The sequence below is a fragment of the Caloenas nicobarica genome, chromosome 1, assembly GCF_036013445.1.
Source record: "Caloenas nicobarica isolate bCalNic1 chromosome 1, bCalNic1.hap1, whole genome shotgun sequence".
Lineage (NCBI taxonomy): Eukaryota > Metazoa > Chordata > Aves > Columbiformes > Columbidae > Caloenas > Caloenas nicobarica.
Window position 1 is genome coordinate 132295913 of NC_088245.1, and position 22086 is coordinate 132317998.

The window sequence follows — 22086 nt, forward strand, 5'->3', positions numbered from 1 at the left end:
TGATGCAACAAAAAACCAAAGCATTTTTGATGCAATTTATTAAGGAGAAAGGGCTGTGAAATTAACAGCAATCAAAAACTAATTAAAGTTGATGCAACAGGAGCAGCCAAAGAATGCCTGATAACATTTATTGAACCAAAGAAACATGGCTGTCAAGTTAAAAGAAATCAACCAAACTCTGTTTTTGAATAGTAATGCAAAGGTAATTATTCTCTGGATGACACTTACAGAGGAAGATTCAAGTCATTACCTCAAAAGACAAAAGGACTGACATGCTGTGTTAAACTGCCTGTGAAAAAAATGCTCTTAATACAGAAACTTTATAAGTAATTCCTAGGTCTTGCATATAAACAAATATGACTCATCAATCAAACCCCACGCACTGTTATTGTTATATCAGTTACTCTTATAAACTAATATTTGACATTTAGGAGAATACCTTGCCTAACAGGGTACTTACAAGGCAAAGATTCCTGGTGTTTCCATCCTAGCTTTGAAACTCATTGTCTCGATGCCTTGGGCAAGTAATTAGCATCTAGAAGTCCATTTGTTTTAGGATTAGAATGCAAAACTCAATTCTTGATTTCAAGAACCATTTAAAGTATGGCCAACTACCAAAATTTATTTTCTTATAGAAAGTCTTGGCGATAAACAGCGAAATGGGTCTATCTGCAGTTTCCCCTATGCAGTTGTACATCTTTTATATCATGGTCTCAGATTTATAAAAATAATTCAGACAAAACCAGATATTCACAAGGGGTATAATGAAAACAAACATATAAGTACTTTTTGCCAAAAGATTCTAAAGTACGTCAAAAGCTTACTGTTTAACTAAAAATCCATCTTGTAACTCCTGTAGGAATGGTGACAGTCAGGGTCCCAGTTAAGTGAATCTCATCCTAAATACTCAACTTTCAGTACCTTTATTCTGGAATCATGGTTTAAAATCAATTCAGGGAATTCTCCCCAGTCAATCTCCAGCATTACCATTGTCCTACTAAATCATTATCGGAAGGCTTCCCTTCATGCACTGAACAAATAAAAGTCTATCTTATAAAACATGATACCACAGTCAAAGGTAGCACAGACTCCAAGCAAACTATCAGATTTTTTTTGTTATTTTAATTTCACAAAGACAATCTGCTCAGCTCGGAAGTAAAGTTTTTCATAATTCATTTCAATTCTTTTAAGTTCCACTTCCTATTCTAATAATGAAAAACCCAAGCAAACAAACAAAAAAAAACCCACAACAAACAAACTCCAACAACTACCTGTCTCTGGTGTATAGTATTGCTGAAGCCCACCATTCAGTTCCAAAAAGCTGCAATATGATATTACTCACATGCCTAAAGAAGATTTCCATGCACAGTACTCCAGTTTTTCATAAACCTGGCATTGGTTTTAAGCATAAAATAGAAAGTTAGTCTGTTTAATGGTGTTGATTTTCTTCTTTGCTGCATTCTTACCCCCAAGGAATTATTACCAGTGGGAGAGATCCTCATCATTCACACAATCTTTCAGCTCTACTTTTTTTTTTTAAATAAAAAGGTTCACCTTTACATGGTCAAAATACCCATTTTACTTGAAGAGACAATTTGCATCATTAACATGGATATTTAATGGATCATTTTGTCCTAGTCTGTTGAGAAATTGCTTACAATTTCTGAAGGAAATTTTTCTTCTTCTTCATTTTGTCTTCTTTATAGTGAGTCAAGACTTTAAACTCCTTTTTACCTTGGGAATAAACACTGGCTTGCAGTAAGCACTTGCTTGTGTTCACTTCAACAGCAGATCAATAAAGTTCCAGTCAAACTCCAGTAAAGACAGCATTTTCCTGTTTGTGTATTATAGACTTCTGCAGAGTGGTGTGGAACTTCATTACACCTAGAATCGCGGGGGCAAATCACCTCCTTACCTAAGCAACTTAATGTTACTGACATGGAAAGAGTTACATCTGCTATGCCAGGTCATGATTTGGCCTGTTGTGGACAAAATCTTCCTATTAGGCAACTGTTGGCATGTATTTACCCTTAGGACTGAGCCTGGAGTTCAATCTGTTATAATTTTATTTCTTGAACACCCAGAAAGCTTTTAAAGTGCTAGCTATTCATGATTTTTTTAGTTCGTTGTTCAGCAAAGAGCTACTGAAACCTGAGGCCCCAAGAAGTTATATCCATCCTATTTATACAACAGTAATTAATTTGTTCCTTCTACAAAAATTCTCAGCTTCCTTCTCCATCTTTCTCTGCTGAGTAAGAAAGAAATGAGACTTACCCTCCCAGTCTGGAGCTCTCCATGAGTTGACTAACTGTCTCATTCTCCTATCTCAGCTGCCTGCTAGGGCTCTGCCTCTTTGAGTGGAGAAGAACAAAATTCTACCTGCCTTTCTTGCAGTAGCAGAATAAATTTAGATCACTTTTCTTCTACTCCTAATAGCCATGAATTTATATATATATTTTTATATATATTTGATACTCATACATTCTTTCAAATAGGCTGGAACTGGACAACAGATTCAAGTATTAATAAGGGACTATTTGGAAGAAAAGAATTCAAGTTAACTGACAGTGCAATCATATATGCTACCATTCACTAGGAATACTAACTTAAAATGACTTTTTTCCAACGTTTCAAATCAAATACACACACTCACAAAATTCCAGAACAAGTCTGAACAAAACACACTGACATACACACATTGCAGGAACATGACTTGAAAATACCTGCTCATTTAGAACCACCGCAGAAGGGAAAACCTTTGAAGATTCTCAGATCGTATTGTTGCCAGTGCGACATAAATTACACTAATTCAATTCTTATTACCCTCTATTCTAGGCCTATTAAATCTTTACTAACAGGTCTCCTCCATGTCATGCACGTATAGTGAGATGCAAGGCCCTTTTTATCTGAAGGCAAATGGTGGTAATGGGGGGGTGTTTGGGTGACATACTGCTCTCGGACAAGGAGAGTAATTTCCACGTTTTAAAATAAGAAATTAATCCTTATCACCTCTAATACATCTTGAAAGATGATTCTGATCTATTGTGCCTTGATCAGCTTGACATAAAAAAACATCTGTTTGTTGTTGGTAGTTAAAAGATAGAAGAAGAAATAGGAACTTGCTACAAAATATGACTGCCTGAATATCTTTCTTCAAAATTGTTATCAAGCACATAAAATGAATAAGGACATTTTCATATCACTGCCATTTTCTCTTTTCCTTTGTTAGTCTCTCCAGTGTTTGAGAACATAAACATAGATGTAGCCTATTTGACTGTCTTAGGAGAAAGAGGAAGATTGTCATAATCTGAAAGAGATAATCCTTGTTAATAGGGGTGCAATTTTTTTCAGCAAAATGGGTTTATTACTGACCACTGTGAAAACCATCCTCTCAGGAAGCTGTAATACACTGATAGATTGTACATGGACTCCTTAACTTACTTCATTACAAATTGACAACATCATTGCCAGTGCATTTTGTTAAGCACAGATGAACTGCACCTTTTAAATTCTTCGGCAGCAAGGCTGACATTTTTTGGACAGTAAATCCTCTCATTTTTGAAAAAGAAATGATATACACTTTAGGACACATTGATCTGGAGGATGAGTCCAAGCTCATCCAGGCTTAAAAATCTGGGAAATAGCACGAGCTGACCTGAGTTGCATTAGCTTTTCTGAATTCCTCTGTAGGCTCTCAAAAGAAGTGGTTTGAACATAACATGATAGGAAAGCATTTATGACTGTCATTGGGAGCTTTGGCATTGTGTGTTGATGTGGCACTGCATCATTTTGTGGTGATGAACTCCAGCTCGAGTAGCAGAGACAGAACAGAAAGAAATATGCTTAGAATGAACTCTTCTTACATCACCTTAACTACAATACAGTCAGATGGAGAATAATATGAGTAATGAAGCAAGGATGCAGTTTGCAACACTGCGTAAAATATGTCTTTCTGCCTAGCACACTTCAATCTATAAATGTCTGAAAGTATGTGCCTTCTTGGTAACTTCAATACTCAAGCCAATCTGGATTTTGAAAGTCTAACACTACAAAAGTGAGCTATTTTACACAAAGCCACAACACCTTTTATATCATATAAATATGATATCATATATCATTTTAATTTCCTCAGAGGTTAGGAGTAAAAGAGTTCAGTAAAAGAGCAGGGCATCAAAACAACTTTCTTCCCTCCTATTTTAGAGCACAGATGTGACCAAGGTTCTAATTTTTAATTAGCAAGGAAAGAAAAAGCTAAAGGACTTCTTAACTGTAACTTTGTCCCTATTGGTGCTGCTTTCTTTCTAAAAATAAGCAGAAAAACCTTAAGATGCCCCAGTCAAGAGGCAGCAGCCATCTTTTCTGCTTCTGTTTCTAACAGGAATGAATCCCACAAGAAAATGACACAAAACAAATCTGAAATGATCCAGCTACAGTACTGTCAGATCTTTGCACAATGCAAAGTAATGCTATTTAGCAACGCATCACCTTGCAATGCTGTCCCTTCACTATCTACAGATGGGGATGCACAGGTGTGCCCACGTCCTCCCAGGACCTGTGCTGGACCAGGGAACTTGGCTCCCAGCACTCAAACCCAGCGGCTTTGTCTCCCTTCTGCCAGAACTGGATGTTGCTCTGGCAGTAAAGTAATACTCACAAGGAAGAGCTGTTCTAGGAAAGGGGTTGTTCTGGTGGCATTTTGCTCTGTGGTGCCATGGTTCATGCCTCGCTCCTATTTCCCAAGGCACAGAGATCCAGACCTTTAGCCCAGCTCTTAAACTTATGAACCTGATTCTTGAAGCAGACCTTTCCACTGCTCCAATGGACCACACCTGTCATGAGTGTGTGAAGGGATAAAACTAAAACCTATATTAAATTTTGGTTTTAATTCAAAGCCAGTGAATAGAGCTGAAAAATGAATGATGCTTCATCGGTAATCTGTGCAGATGGGCTGCTGCATTCTAAACAAAACAAATAAAAAACAATGTTGACAAAAGCATATTATGCATCGAAAAATAAGCTAATTAATTGATGTAGTAATTCCTTATTTTCAACCTTGTGTTTTAAAAGAAAACATAAATTTAATGATATGATGGATGTAGATTATTTTCACTTTGGAAGAAGTTTCATATATAGAAAGCTGAACAAAAATAAATGTTTTATTTAAAAGGAATTTTTTTTAAAAGGTTTTTTGTTTATGTCAGGCAACTTAAAAAATATTAAAAATTCAAGTTTGATACTTGATGTTGCATTTTGAAAAGAAGAATATCAAATGGTAATATTTCCTTCAAAATAGTAAGTTCAGATCTCAGTCCAGTTAAGTCCTGAAGTAGGATACCTTTAATAAAAAAATGGAGATTTCCTTATTAATGCTCAACAGCTTCAGTAAAGAAGCTTGCAGATCATGAATACACAGCTATGCTTGAAAGACAAACAAAGGCAAGATGTCTTGCTGACTAAGGCTGCCTGTTACAGAAGGTGAGGGTATGATAGTCTGGTACATTTTTCCAAACACTTTTTGTTCTTCACTGTTAAAGATGTTTCCTTTTCACGGCCTTTTACAGATATCAATTCTGATATTTTTCCTCCCCAGGGTGAAAGATTAGGCATGTATCATTCACATAAAGCCTTGATATTTTTTCCGTAACATGATTTGTACTACAACTGGTGAACAACAAATATACTTGCAAAACACAAAGGGAGGATCCTTGGCAAATACAAAGAGCTGAAACCCATGAAGTTTCCCAAATGCTTTACTAAGAACTAGTGAATAGAGGCTGACATAGTTATGCCAAGGAGAACACCACAGACTGTGCTCAGCCTCTTGACTCAGAGGAACAGTAGGCTGCACAATTTCAAGGCTTCTACTTGGCTCTGCTCTAAGATGATCCTTCCAGTTGAGTGCAAGAAGAATTTCGGTATGAAATTGGACCCTGTGACAAAGAAAGAAGGAATAAGCCCTCTCTTCCATGGCTCACGCCCAGCCTCACGATAACAGAAGTTAATCTGCAGGAAGACAGTGATACGAAATGCAAAAAAGTTGACCAGGCAGCATCAAAGCACCATGCATTGCAAGAAAGAAAATTATAGGCACTTTTTTATTTTTTAATGTTAGTAAGGGGAAACTGAAACCTTCAACAGATCTGAAAAAATACCTATTCACAATCCTGGCTTATCTGCACAGGGAGAAAATTCCATATGTGTGAGTCAGTTGCTAAGAAAGCTCTGACTAATGCAGATACAAGTCTGACTTTTTAAGTTGACATTTCTACTTTTCCAGTGGATCAGAACTGTCAGGAGAGTTCCCTAGGCAGACCAGAGGATTGCAGAGGAGAGTTATTCTGTAGCAGTCTAAGAGTTTGGCATAAGAGCTTTGATGGAATTAGCAGTGGTGGTTTAAGAAACAGCCTTGAACTCTGTTCCCAGCACTAGCAATTACCACTCCCATAACAGAGTCAGAATAAAGGAACAGAATCACAAGGAAACCAGCTGCAAATTTTCCTATACAGGCAAAGAGCAAATTCCCTTCTGCTGTTGCTCTCACAATGCCTTTAACTAACATCTGCCAGTGGGGCAGGATAGACAACTGGAGTCAGGAACGTTTAAAGTGTTGCTACTAGACTTGCCAAGAGCTCAGCCTTCAGTCCTTACACTGTCTTCATGCTTCTTCTGTTTTCCCCGCAAGATGTGACCATGGTAAACATTTATTCTTAAAAAATTAAAAATGATCAAAAATGTCTTTTATCAAGTACATTACCATAACATACAGTGCAACTGTAGAGTACCAAAATAGGGATGAAATAAAATTTTGCTAGGTAACAGGAGAAAGAAGTCTTTAAAGATAGCGTTTGGCATGGGTTAATCACCTCTTTCACTAAAGAAAGGAATACATACTGAGAACATCTTTCTGCCCTCTGATTAAGCAATGAGCCAATACAACTGTAAATCTTGAAGAAATTCCCCATGGTTCAACTCAACAGAGGCAACTCTTTACAGCTCAGACCCTATCCTTCATTTTCAGATTAACATTGCATTAATTGTGTACAAAAACTTTCTATCATGCTGTTAAAAGAAATGGAATGTGACTGTTCTGTGATTCTCCTTAGCAACCTCAGACAATTAAGAGATTGAATTATTCATATATATTTTAATATAATACCAATTTTTAAGTTTGTGAGACATGCAATTGCTCAAACAGCGAGCAAAAAACAACCTGTTTGATTTCAGTACAAACAGTGCAATTGTTCATTTTTTAGTGTTTGAGTGGCTAATACAACTTGTTCTATCTGTAATTAAGGTAAAAATGATTTTACTATCCTATCTCCACATTCACATGGTATGAATTGCCTTGCAAGTCATTGGAATTTTTTCTTCATTTGAATAAGACAGATTTTAAGTCTTGTCTGCACTTATTTGCATTATTTACAAGTATTCTAAGCATTAGTTCTACATAATACTTGCCCATATTACATATAGATTCATGCAAGTCCAATCAAGTTTGGCATATTCATTCAACACAGTTCAATTCAGACAAGTGCTTTTTCTTTTTTTTTCCCGTGTTAGTAAACAGCATAACCATGGTATTAAAAGGGAAATGATGGGATTTGCACTAAGACACATGATAATTTCATTCAAGATGGGAAAAATACAGATGAAACACACTTCATATTTAGGCTGCAAAATTGACTAAAAGATCTGAAGAATGTCAGAACGGAAATTGTGCCCTGTATGAAGTAAAATAATTACAAACATGCTAAGATTGTACACTGTGATGTACATTTTATAAACCAAGCTTTTGTTCACCGGTGGAAACTGAACCATGACCAGATACTCTGGATGGGAAGATTGACCTAGTAAGATGGTATTATTTTTTTCCTCTAAACATTATTTTAGATAACAAGAAATTCTATTTAAGTTGATTTTGCTCTCATTTAGCATACATTGAGTTGTCAGTGTAGTTGCATGGTATTATTCTCAGGCTGCTACCAGACAGTAAAGCTACAAAAAGAAATTAAATAATAACTGTTTGTGAAAGGCTGCATTTTAAATGTTTGATCTGACTGATCAATGGGTCTTTGCTTCAAAAGCTGAGGTTCAAGCAAGGAAAAGACGATGTTTGGTCCAACAGTTTGTACATATCTCACTGAACTGGAAGGCATTTGGGACGCAGCCCCAGTCTTACTACAGCTGCCAGACTGAAAAAAAAAGAAAAAAAATAGCTTGTTTGCTTTTCAGACTCCATGATGGAAATTCACATGTGCCTTTTTCTTTTCAAAAATATTTCTATTAGAGTCTATACACTTTACTTACATTTTAGTTTTACTTTAAATTTCAGAAGCTTTATTCTTCTTCCCAGTCATGTAATTATTTCGTATTCTTTAAGCAGCATTCTGAAAACTTATTAATATTAGAAAATCAATGTATATGTCACAACAATTATCAGTTACCGTAGATTAGCTGTTACAGGTGTGGTTTTTAAATTTTTTAATTTTTTTTAAACAGCTGTTAACATGCCTTGAACTCTCTGTGCACTACTCATTTGTGGTTTTGTTTGCTTGGTTGTTTGCTTTTTCCTTTCTCCATTTACACAATTGCCCTTTGGTTTTTTTTATTTCCTCAAGCTCCTTTTACCCAGAGTACATACCTGTGAAAGTAATCTCATTCAGGTTGATTCAGTCCTTGTTTCTGTTCAATTTAAAGTTATTTTCTTTGGCTCACAGCAGAACATCACACAGTCTCTCACTGAGTTATTGAGGATTTTCACCCCATATCAGCTGCTCATCAGCAATTACTTTTCTGCACACAGAACCTTAAAGATCCAGGACATGATGATTTGTTACACTTTCTGTGCTGAAACAATCATGAAAGGAAGCTGCTTAAACAATTTTTTTACCAGAAAGGGAGTGATGACCACTTCTAATAATGGTAGATCCTTCACTTCCACCTCAAAAATAGAAAATAATAATAATAATATGTTTAGGTCCAGGCACAGGAAAGTGTATATTTACTGACTTTATTTAAGTCTACAAATATACTAAAATTCTGCTATAAATTAATCATCTAGGTTTTGGATTGGCTTCATAACATCTGATGTTAGATCTGGTAAAATTTCTCCTTAATTTGTTTCCCACTGCCAATGGAAATTTAAATATGGTATAGTAGTTTTTGTGATGTAATGGGATTTATGTACACATGATAAGGTCTGACTATTGTACAGGAGGTATTAAAAAAACCAGGTAGATTTAGTATGCATCTTTTACATTTTTTTTCAGTAGTATAATATATATGTATTTTTTGCAAGTAGCTCTTGATCCTAAACAAAATTAGGATTTCCCATTTCATTCCTTTACATCACATAGTGTCAGTCAACTGGGGCTTATATTTTTAGGATGACCATTCAAAAGAAAAACGGTATTCTGCATTACTACAGTCTTTAAACATTAAGAAGTACAGTCTTTTGCTATTAAGTCTTTCTGTGGTATACAGTGCAGCTGAAAGTGAGTCTTTAGTAGCATCTTCTCCATTTTTAGATTAAAGAAAAGCAAATCCGTGCTACCAGTGAAAAAAAGACCCAAGCTATCTTCACCCTTGCTAAGCGTGAAAATAGAAGCAAAGGGAAGCATGCTGCAGAGACATTCACACTCACTGGATGCCAGTTAGCGCTAACTCAGAGAGAATTTATCTCGCCTGGCCAAAAAACTCTTCAGCCCTGCTAACGCAACATTGTGGGGACTTCCCATCTTGGATCACAGGTAGCTTTGGGACTTCTGTGCCGTATTTGACTGAGCAATGTGGAAGTGCCCACACAACCTGGCAAGACTCCATCTTCTCAGAGTAGCTCTTATTTCAGAAGGTAGAGGGCTGAAGTCCACAGGTACAACTGTTATCAAACCAGCTTCTGGGCCAGGCTTGGAATTGATTTGCTCAGGTCTAGTTGATCCAGACTAGGAATTCTGTATCATGCTCATAGAAGAGGCTTTTTCTATGCATTTCCCATTTTCTTACAGAATAGTCACTGTCCTTTAGTCATATCCTTTGGAGTTGTTTTCCATCCAGTTTCATAATTCCCTAAAAATATGTTGTTGAATCACTCTTCTGGACTACATTTCTCCTTGATCTGCTGTGTTTTTATTCCTTCATCATTTGCTGACTGATAGTTAAACTCTACATTAACCCTTCTAAAAGCAGCTGGAATGGCAGTGACTGTACCACCTGCTGTTAGTCTAGGGCTGCTGTGATTATATTGCATTCCATTTCAGTTTCTGTTTCCAAGTCAGCTGTTGACTGATTGTTTTCAGTATCATTAGTCAGTGTGTTGTAGAAACTTAGATTTTAAATGTGTTAAGCTACATGCATGTTTATAAGCCACACTAAAAAAAGTTCTTCTTTTCAGATGACCTAATTTGCTTGAAGAAACTGTGTGGAAGGTGGACAGACATGCCAGCAACATCTTAGCTAGCTTAAGTGCCATCTCAGATGTCTCTTCATGACACTGCACTGTGCCACGCAGATATTGTCATGGTTTCATGTCAGAGTTTTGTCATCCAGATGCACAGCCATGACTACACTTGTGGATTTTTTCTTATTTTTGTGTGCAGTATATCACATCTTTCTGTCCTAGGAATATCTGAATATTCCGGGATTGTTTTTCCCTTTTAATTATGAAAAAATATGCTTTTAGTCTAAAGCATGGTCTATTTCTTTATAATCTGGTATGTCATTTCTAAATATTTGCACTTCAGCTTTTTCCACTGCTGTTGTTTTCCTTTTGAAGCATAATTTTCACTAGCCCTGCAAATATCAGCTATTTTTTGCAAACTTACATTTTCTTGGATCTAACAACCACTTGTATGGCAAAGCATTCAGGTTCTGGTCTGTCTGGTAATTCTCTTATCCCTATGACTCTACTGTACTGAGTATCTTGTGATATGCGATATAACAATCAGTTCTCTTGCCTGTAACTCAGTTTGTTCAAAAAGACAACCTTCACTTTCCCTAAGCAACGAAGTTCACTGTGTTCCTGATTAAAAACAAAATGCCTTTTTCTGCCTACCTTTATGTTCCTTGTGATGTACAATGTTGAGCTCTACAGCTGCTGGATCTACTGCCTATCATCGTGAGCATATTCTTCCAATTGCCCTTCTCTGCACTCGAATTGTTCCTTGCTATCATTTGCTCTAAGAGTTCTCTCAAAGAAAACAACGGGTTCAGAATTAAATGTAATAGGTCCATTTTCTTCTGAAACTCCAGGAAGTTTTGCTCATCCACAGAAACAACGAGCACAGAGAGGTCAGGTATATGAAATTTCTTTTTCCACTTTTCTTTTTAACCTCCTTCCAATCACCCCTCAAATATTTCTCACTCCTTAGAAGATTCTTTGCCATTTAAAACAAAAATAGCCATCAGCCTGAGTAGCATGAAACTTCATAACAGAGTAATCTTAGCAGTGTCATCACAACTACTGTTCCACTTCATCATATTCCAATGTATCAGCTTCATTCTCCATTTAGCTGGAGTGCTGGCAAACTTAATTTCTGCACATACCCACACTTCAGCACAATATAATGCAAACTCCTACACTTTCTAACCATATCTACAATATGCTCATTTACTCCCTTAATACTGCTAAGAAATGAAAAATAAACGCTGTAAGTGGGAGTAGTTCTACTAATTTATTGCAATGAAATAATATTCTAATGCATTGTAATGCATTTTTTAAATGTAATTTTCGTATTCATACAGGCAATAACTGTCAAGATATTTTAACAGACTCCTGCTCTCTTTTATCACGTTATCTCTTTTAAGATGCATGAACACAAGCATTCTGGCTTTCAAAAGTGGCAACCTGTTTTTCAAACCTTCTTTTTTAAGGATCAAGTGAGACATTTCTTGATCTCAAAAGCTCTAAGACACCTTCTTTTTATCGTCCAAGCACTAAGGAACTACTATCCAAAATCACTTCAGCTCGTTTCCTACCCATGGCTCAGAAGTAGGATGCACTGGGTCTGGTTGGGATGGAATTAATTTTCTTCATAGCAGCCCGTATGGTGCTGTGTTTTGGATTCATGACCAAAACAGTGTGGATAACATGCCAATGCATTGGCTATTGCTGAGTGGTGCTTTGCACATTGCCAAGGCCTTCTCTGTTTCTGACTTGCACCCCTAGCAAATAGGCCGGGGGCTGGCAAGGGGAGACATTCGGGACAACTGACTCCAACTGACCAAAGGGGTATTCCATACCGTATGAAACTGTGCTCAGCCATAACACCTGGGGGTTGTTCTCCCAAAGTAGGGATTGCTCAGGGACTGGCTGGGCATTAGTCTGCTGGTGGGAGGGGGAGAGTGATTTCCTTTGCATCACTTGTTTTTGTTTGTTTGGTTGGTTGTTGTTGTTGTTTTGGTTTGTTTGTTGGTTGAGTTTTTGTTATTGTTGTTTTTCCTTCACTTATTGAACTGTCTTAGCCTTGATCCATGAGGTTTTTTTGGTTTTGCCCTTCCATTTTTTTCCTCCACTCCACTGCATGGGAGTGACTGACTATAAGAACCTATAAGTAAGAAACAAAATCGCAGCTGAAAGACTTAACTCAGGTTATCTATCCCTATTATGTCATACCATGGGCCTCAAGGAAAGATAAGACCTGGCCAGACAGCTACTGATAGTCACGTAGCATAGTTGTGAAATCAACAGATCTGACTGGCATAAAAGATTAAGGTTAAATGCAGTTCTTGGAAGAGCTATTCTAAAAGATCTTCGTGGAGAGCTCTCTGTGAAAACCAGATTTCTACCTCCTACATTTTTTCTTTAAATGCTTAAAACCTCTCAAATGTTATAAGGCATTTACAAGCAATTGCTATTCAGCTCAGGGAAAAAAATAAAACTATCGCTTGTATACCCCAACTTTTCCAGCTGTAAAGCCATGCTTCAATACTTGTCTGTATAGTTTTCTTGAATTTTTGCCATTTCTTTCCATGTTATGCCATAGGTTTATGACAAGGTATTATCACATTGAAAGAGTTTATTAAACTGTAAATAACGGTGAATCTCTAATTTATATGTGTACCCTAGGATGAAGTTAAGCTTGGTCATCATCTATTGTCTGATACCATTTCCTCTCAATTATGTAACATGAAACAGAGTGTGTGAAGGTGGAGACTAAGTCCATTCGTCATTGCTACTCGATTTCACATTACTTAAATGCTAATGCTCTCAGTCCTACCAACAATACATCCTGTCTGCCTCCCTGTCTGCATAACTAATCCAAATAATGTATTTCCTACTTTCTATTGCAAAAAGAAACACTATTTGCTTCTCTGACTTTCATTTTGTACAAGCATATTCCTTCTGTCTGAGGCTTGTTTGTCTACATGTATACCTATCTCTTAATTTCAATTGCTTACTGGAATCATTAAATGTCCTACAGGAAGGAAGTTCATCATTTCCCCCCAGTCAGAAACATTCTCAAATGACTTTTGTAACTCACAATTACCTCTGCTTGTTCACGTAGATTAGAATCTGAGGCTGAATCACCACAGAAAGGTGTAAGCTGGGTTTATACTTAAATTCAATATCCAGAGTCTGGCTTCAACAAAACAAATAAAAGGGTAAATAGAGCTAACTAGGAAGGAGTTGTATGTCTATATCATCCAAGACACAGGATTTTCATGCCTGAAAGGCCCAAACTTTTGTATGTCAATTCTATCACTATTTAGTTTTGAGAGCCTTACAGTAAGAATTAAAGTTCTCTGCACTAATGACTCCTCCTAAACTGGCATATGTGACACTGTAATTAAAATCCTATTTCTTGTGTACTGTGAATTTCAGAGTCTCCCTCTAAATATCTTTGTATTGAGAAAGAAAAAGGCTTGGAGTTGTTTTCATTGAGTTGGTAGTACAGTTCGGTATACCAAAAGGCACAACATTTTTGTTAGAGATGCAACCTGTCTCTAAACTTACCCACAAGTTCTAATGTAATAGTGCCACCCCTGAGAGGGAGAAAATGCAGAAACTGGGCAGGTGTTATACCCAAACATGTTTCCACAAGCTCACCTGATGCATCGTGCCTATCAGGGAAGCTCTCAAGAGCTTTGCAAGTACCGTGCTCTCTTGTAGCCCTTGCCTAGTACACCAGTATCTTTGAAAGATTTCAAGATGATAGTTAGACAAATCCTGAGTACTCTTACATGTGAAAAATCAAAGGTCATCTGCTGCTGAGGTTGGAATATGCTTTCTAATTTTTTAGGAAGACATGAAAATATTTCTACTTGATGAAAGCACAAGGGACATGTACCTGTCTATGATTAGCATCAGGCATGTCTTCTCAAAATCTGGTGTGTCTTTGGCAAATGTCATGATCAATGTCAACACAGCACTTGTTTTACTGTCAACAGACCTGCAAACTTCCCTGTTAAGGTGAAGAGCAGGTGTTTTACACTTGCACTTGCCTGATTGAGCAAAACTGTTAGGTACCTATACACCAGGTACCATTTCTGTTCCTTTTCATAGTCTGATTGCACATTTTTGTATTAATGAGATTAAAGACCTTTGACATCAACAGCCATCATTCAGTTGCACACATCAACAGTCATCATTCAGTTGCACACATCTCCTTTATAACTCAATATCCTGCTCCATGTGTATCTATATTCCCTACCAAAAGGTAGTATGAGAAGATGGCTGCTATAGCAAGTTGAATGAAGGTTCTTTTCACTCTTCTCATTATCAACCATCTCTCTTTCCATGATACACCCTTTTTGTTATACACCTGCATTCATATTTATGTCTGTCTGTATTAATTGCCCATTCAAAATCCTTAAGAAGTACCACTAGTGAAGATAAAATAAAATAACCTACATTAATTTAAAATCATATCTGCCAGTTCTACATTGTTGCATGTTGTGCTTCTTCCAAAGGCAGCTATATAATTATAGGAACTTGTGTGCATAAAGTGATACAGAGGTTTCTATGGTAATTATTCATTTTAATTGAAAATTGTGTAGGAAAAAACTCATTTCATGTGCAGCATGCAATTTGCGTTTGTTTCCAAAGAGCCTGAGCTTGCTCAGGGTAAGCTATGAATTCATATTTCCCAGGAAGATGCAATCTTTAAAATTCTGTCTGGGGGGTAGGAAACTGAGGAGTGTCTTGGTGAGGTTGTTAAACCTATTAAAATTTGAGACCATTTATACATTTATGCAACTAGACTATCTTTTTTTTTTACTGTCAGGTAAAGATTGTATGCTTCAAATGAAACAGGCAGAGTTAAAAATCAAATTGATACACAATGCCCTTGAACCTACAAGGTAGAGGACCAGAAAAAAAAAGAAGTACCAGAAGGGACAACAGGGAGACAGCATGCTGAAGGAGACAGGTCGTCAGTGAGACCAAATCCACAAGATCAAACATTTACAGTTTTCATGAATTTTCAGGGTTTGAGCTATTAAAAACCCATTTTCATTGTGTTGAAGGGATGAGTAAGATCTGAAGGTTGGTTTTGGTTAACGTTAAGAGAGAGGTTTGAAAAGACTCTGGCTGAGGCACTGCTCTCAATAAATTAAATGTAATGACTGGATCTAGTAGAAAGCTGCTTGTTATAGCCAAATTGTATGCCTGGCTGAAAGAAGTGCAAACGGAAAGGAAAAAAAACAAAAACAAAAACAAAAACAAACAAACCAACAAACCACCCCAAACCGAACAAAAAAACCACACACACACAAAAAAACCAAATCCGAAAAAAAAAAGAAAAGAGGAAGCCTTTACAACTGTGTTTGCCATCATTAACTGAGAAAACCGCCAGGATATCAGAGCAATAAATACCTTTCTCCATTTTTGCTCAATAATGCAAGCATCGAAAGCATGCAAAGAAAATCTCTTTCTTACTTATAAGAACACATACATATACATGCAAAGAAAAACTGCCAATGAAAGCTGTAACTTCATTTTCAGAAACAGCAGAATATTTTCCATGTAGGTCTTCTATGCACTGCTTGCTCCCCTCAGTATACTCAAGTCTGGAAATGTCACACAGAATGTAAATCTTTGCCAATGTAAGAAAGAGTGAAGGACCTAAAGTTTTTCTTAACAACATTAAGACATTTTCCCATCTAATAGATGCATAGCAATCCCTCCGTAATATGAATCATCAAGCATCCCTCAAAGTCTTGGGACAAGCTAAAAGTTCAATAAAGAGTGTGGTCCTTTAAACTTACACACTTCAGCTCCTCATATTTCCTGTGGGGAATATAAATTGCTTCTAAGTACTTACTATGCTGCATGCCATTTAAATTCTGTTGCTTCAATTCATTATATTAAAAAGTAATACAAACTTCAATTATTCGTTGGAAAAGTACAGATTTAGCTAAAGTACACAGGAAATTCAATTCACACCAAAATGGCTACAAAGTTCAAATTAATCTATTTGCAGTCCTCCCACGTCCTTCTCAGCATCCTTTAAAATGTCATTTATTTTATATAAGATACAGATTTTGTGAATACTGATGTGCTCTATCAACAGACAAGCTTTCTCTGCTTTTAGTTTTGCAGACATTATTTACCCATCCCAAACCACTATCAATTACAACTAAAATAAAGGGGTCCATATGAGTAATAGTTACAGGACCAGACCTACAGCTCAAAAGTTTGCACCTTATAAACCTCTCATCTTCCGTCCTACATTGAAAAGGTACTTATGATTTCAAAGAAATCACAAATCGAATGATTACACGCTACAGTAAATTAGATAAAAGAGAAGGAACCACTTCAACACCATAAAGAGATTCTATTCAGCTATTATATTAATAGCAAAAAAAGCTATATTTTGATTGCAGCTTCTGCAGGTATAAAATGACAGCTTTTAGACTCTACTTTTATTGAAGTGCATAGATCCACAAAGCACTTTCAGTCCTAAAAGGTGTTTTAAAGTCTCGTAATCATTCAGCAAAGCATTTTGACAGCACTTCTTTAATTTTAAGCAGAGGAATAACTGCATTTGTTAAAATACGTTCTAGAGTATGTAGCACCTTTCAGAATAAATTCAGCAGTAAAATTAAGTATAAAATACTGTTGGACCTCTGTATCACTGAAATCAACACCAAAACTTTTGCATTTTTGAAGACAAGTGTTGATTTTATTTCTCATAAATTTAGCTTTAATTTCTTTAAAAGAATTAATATAATCTTTATGTTAACATTCTATTACGTAAAATGTAATGCTTTTTCATTTCAGATCAAGATAAATTTATTAGAAATCTATCCTACTGCAGTGATAAAGCCCTTCTTTTTGTAAGGGGTGGACATTTTCTTGTATTTTCTTGTATTTTTTAACTAAAATGAAAAAATCTGTGCATGATATAATTGGAAAAATCAGGACACTAAAACCAATCATTTTTATTAGCTGTTAAGAACACCTACCACAGCAACTGTGTATTGCACTAACAACAAAACTGCAGAACACCTGAAGCAAATAGTGGAATTATATACATATATATATGTTTATATGTATACACACATAGTAACAAAAGCCAGTCACAAGGTTTATGGACTGATTGTTCCTCTCTCATCCTCTCACCACTCATAAATGCTTTTCCAAGATATTTTGCAATAATGTTTTCCAAATTATCTTCCCATAAGAATTTCAAATATTATTACTTTCCTTTAATAACAACATACAATTTTATATGCAACATTTTAAATACTTCAGTGAATCCCCTTCAAAAAAGGTTATATAGTAATCATAGCTGAAAACATATATTCCTAGCAAATATTTTCACATGAAAATATTAAAGGGAAATGTTTATAAACATTTATTTTTTAGAAAAAAATTATGCAGAACCATGAGTTCAGGAAACGATTTACCTTTCTTGTCATCGAAGTACAGTGTTTGTTGAGCTGGATTTGACCACTGGAGGGAGGTGTTATCATTTTGATCGACCCTGCAGGTCAAATTTGCTGTTCCCCCTTCAACAACCGTGACGTTCTGTGTAAGTGGAAACTGCCCTTGGCTGCCTGAGGAGGGAGGGGAGGGATGGAGAAGGGAAGAGAGTAAGAGAAAAAAAGAGAGAATTTAAGTTGTAGAACTGAATTTATTGCAGCAGCTTCCCACAGACGACAGAGCCTGAATTCAGTGTGAGCTATTCTGACCAAAGAAAGGTAATACAATAAATTGAAAGAAATATATATTCGCAATATATTCTCTGTATCCAAGAAACACATAGATTAATTAAGAAGCGGGCATTTTCTCCCTCTTTCCCTTCCCCCTCCCCCACCCTGTAAGTCATACTAATTAGTTCCAAAGAAATACTTTGCAATTTAATCTCCTCAGACATACCCATACATCCTGGATATGCCTCTGCATAGGGCTCACGTGCTACATACGTATAGAGATGTCTCAGTACAGATAATATAATTAAATGGCTGTTGAAAACATCACCGAAAGTGTAACATAAAAATCCACGTAGGACTTTTAAAATAGAGGGACGTGGCCGCCTTGTCTCCCTGTTTCTTTTTATGCTTTTTAAAGAATTCTCAGGACAATGTTTTCCTGCCAGGTTTGGAAAGTTGTTGGAGAGCAAATGTAGTGTGAATCTAATACTTGACGCATCCTCTGTTGAGGGAATATAACCTGGTCTCATATGAAAGTGGAATTGATGATGTAGTAGGTCTCTTTCACATTTGTGATTCTATCCCAGAGCATTATGAATCACATTAAGTGCTTGCTGAAAAGTCACTGGGAAGACTTCCAAATACCTCTACACAATACAGGAGCAGTATCACCCAGGTTCTTGAATCACACGCATTTTCAATGGCATAGTTAGACTAAAGTGTTTATGTATTGTGAGAATAGCACACTCCTTGTCAAACAGCACAACACATTCTGACAAAGAAGTATCACTACAGGGAAGCACAGTAAAAACATGGAAGTCATTTTTAACATGGGTGGGAAAAGAAAAGTTCTTCAATAATAAGCAAGATACATCATTATCTGGGAGATATATCAATTTATTCAAGAATACAGTGCAAAAGAAAGACAATCAAATAGTCTAAATCAAGCATATGCTTCTTTCTTCCTTTCCTTTTACATAGGTTCTATTAATACAAAAAGGACTCAAGGGCAGGTAGAACTGCTACCATAAGAAGCATAATGCTATGACATGCAAGTGGGATGTGCCAGAACTGGAAAATCTCTCTACAGTCCTACAGGAGTGTACAAGCTCATAGACATGTCAGAAGTACATCAAGGAAATTATATATAGAATATCCAGTAATCATACCAATACTGAATGGCACAACTGGCATAACACCTTCACAGAAACATCCTATTTTAGTGGCTCTCATCAGAGTTGTTCCCAGCTAAGTTAAATGGAGGCATACCTTCTATATGGAAGGCATGATAATATAGAAGTCTATTATCTAGTATACAGGTTTTCAGATCACCAGAGTAAGCAATTACTAAATAAAAGACTAGCAGCTGAACTTCTATTTGACCTGCTGATATTGCCAAAAATCTAATTCTAGCCAGATTTTGATAACTGTCCATTTCTCCATGTAAAATAATTTTGATGGCCTTAGGCCTGGTACATAAGCATCTATGTCACTGAAAGCCTTAGTGTTTAGGTAGCCTAACACTCTCGACTGTCTTGCTTTAAAATAAATAAATAAATAAAGGATTTCCATCAAAATGCAAATCTGAATGACTGGCATAATTTTTGTATAAATATCAACTTTCTGTAGATGTCTAAAGATCAAAATGACTATGTACTGATATTTACTGTAAGAGGTTATTTACTATCAACAGGATAACAGATATAGTAAATAAATAAGGAATATTGAAAACACCATGGCTAATTTAAATGCTGCAAACAATAAATGCCAGAATTCTCATGACATCCTCTGTATCTGACACTTCATTAATCAAACCCTGCTTCTTGAAAACCACATGTTGAGAAATACTTGATGAGTGAAAAATCATAAACAAGGACGGAGAAAAAAAAAAGGAAAACAGAAAGATTTGTCATTTCCTTCCATTTCTCCTCTTTCAATTCCAATGTGTCAAGGAACCTCAAGATATTGCATAAATTGCTTATTGCTTAAATTAGAATTTTAAAAATCCAGCAAAAATGCACACAGCCTGTTATTACTTCCACTAAATTACAGGCATCTTACCAAAGAAATAACCTTCTAAAGCATGAGTTGTGCATAAGAGGCTATGTGGGCTAAAATATATTTCACATACAAGAAGCATTAGACAGAACCTAGCATCAGAGATTAGCACAGTGAAAGCTGTCATTTACATTAAAGACTAGGAGTGGGAGATAGTTTAATATAGAACTGCTGTAATGTTTTAGGACCCTATTAATGCAACTTGGGAGATCTCCCCAGAATTATCCTACATTCTCTTTTTGATACTAAAGTTCTTATCATGAAGGTGTCATTGTATATGCAGCCTATCATTTGCTAATGATTGACAAGTCTCAGACTTGTTTGACCAGAAGAGTGGTTAGTAGGTAAACTTTTCCGATCAGCCATTTAAATGGAAACTGTAGATGCCATGATCTGAAAGAGGTCAGAAAAACTTTCTTTTCTCTGGCCACTCTACTGCATCCTGATGTTTTGGAAGCAAGAATTAATCTAGCATATAAATGAGAAATCAAAATATTCATCCTATCCCTTATCAATAGAGAAGCTGTGTGGATCTGGAGAAGATGCACAGGGCTTCACAGGAAGCCTGGAGTGGAGAAAGAGGTATGGAGAAAAGGAGCCATTTAATCTGGAAACCAGCCCAAGTGGAAAGAAGAGAGCCTGTGTGGAACAGAGAAAAATAGACAAAGCAAGACCAAAAGAATGGACACTGCACATCTGTTAATGAAGACCAAAATTATTAGTAAGTGATGAGAAAACCAAGACAAAGAAACATTTATGAGATTTACTTCATTGTTTGTATCAGCATCTAACTTAGGTTATTGAAGTAGGAGCTTCGGGGCTGAAAGGACTAGAGAAGGCTGTAGAAGCCTATACCAGACAGATGAACGTTATAGAAAGCATCAGCATCATGCCATTTAACACAGCACTGTAAGTGTCAAATAAGTGGTTTTATGCCACTATAGATCAGATTTTTTTTCCTTTTAAATAGATCGGTAGCATGTGCCCAGGAAGCATGCCAGAGAAGCTGCCAGCCCATGCAAGTACTCAGTGGGATGAAGAGCCCAGGCCACCAGCGGTGCAGACAAGGTGTTCTCAGTCACTTCTAGGTACCACCCTTGAGCTGACAGGGCAGCAAGCTCCCGCTGCAGCACAGTGACCCATGGCTGGAGGCCACCAAGTGGAATCACAACATCGTTCCCCAAGGGACTTGCTTTGGAAAAAACCCTTATGCCTGGGAAAATTTATTTCCACTGCAAAAAAACCCATTCATGCTCCCAGTTGGTTCTGATCCATATGAGCAGTGCTACTAAATCAAAAATGCTTAGTGATGATCCTTGAATAAGAAGGGAAGAACTGGATGCTACCACTGTGGTTCTCTATTATGAATGGTTCTTAATATAATTATTAAACTCCCATTTCTTAATTTCTTGCTTAACTCTGTGAGCAGAGATTGAATAAGACCATGTCATCTAACAAAAGCATTCTGCCTAGACTTTAGAATTCTAGTAATGGAAAAGCTAGTGGCACCTTCAGTAACTTATTTCAGAGAGCAATGGTCATCGTTGTTTAAAAGACAGGATTTTACTTCTAGTCTGAATTTGTCTCACTGCAGCACCTAGCATCCACTGGCTCTTGTCATACCTTTTTCCCTGCTCTGAAGAGCCCTCTATTATCAATTTTCTCTTTTTTTTATAGACACTTAGAGGCTGCGATCATATCACCCATTAACCTTCTCTTTGATAATCTAAATAAATTGAGCTCCTACAGCTTTCTGTAGATATCATATTTTTCTAATCCTTTAATTAGTCTGTGGCTCTTCTCTGTGCCCTCTTCAATTTGTCATCTTTTTTCTGAAGTGTGAAGCCCAGACCTGGGAACTCCACTGTAGCAGTCACAGAAGGAGAAAATACAACAGTGAGGCCACTTTTCTACCAGCACTTCATATGGTTGATT

The 22086-nt window shown here is 36.6% G+C and overlaps 1 protein-coding gene across 3 annotated transcripts in view; it reads right to left on the bottom strand.

The window, feature by feature from the left end:
- CADM2 (cell adhesion molecule 2) overlaps positions 1-22086 on the bottom strand; it is a 670830-nt gene that overhangs the window by 172222 nt on the left and 476522 nt on the right. For all 3 annotated transcript variants that reach the window (XM_065635796.1, XM_065635804.1, XM_065635787.1), the window contains one exon: positions 17848-17997. In XM_065635796.1, the coding sequence (XP_065491868.1) occupies positions 17848-17997 (150 nt within the window). The remainder of the gene's footprint in view (positions 1-17847; positions 17998-22086) is intronic.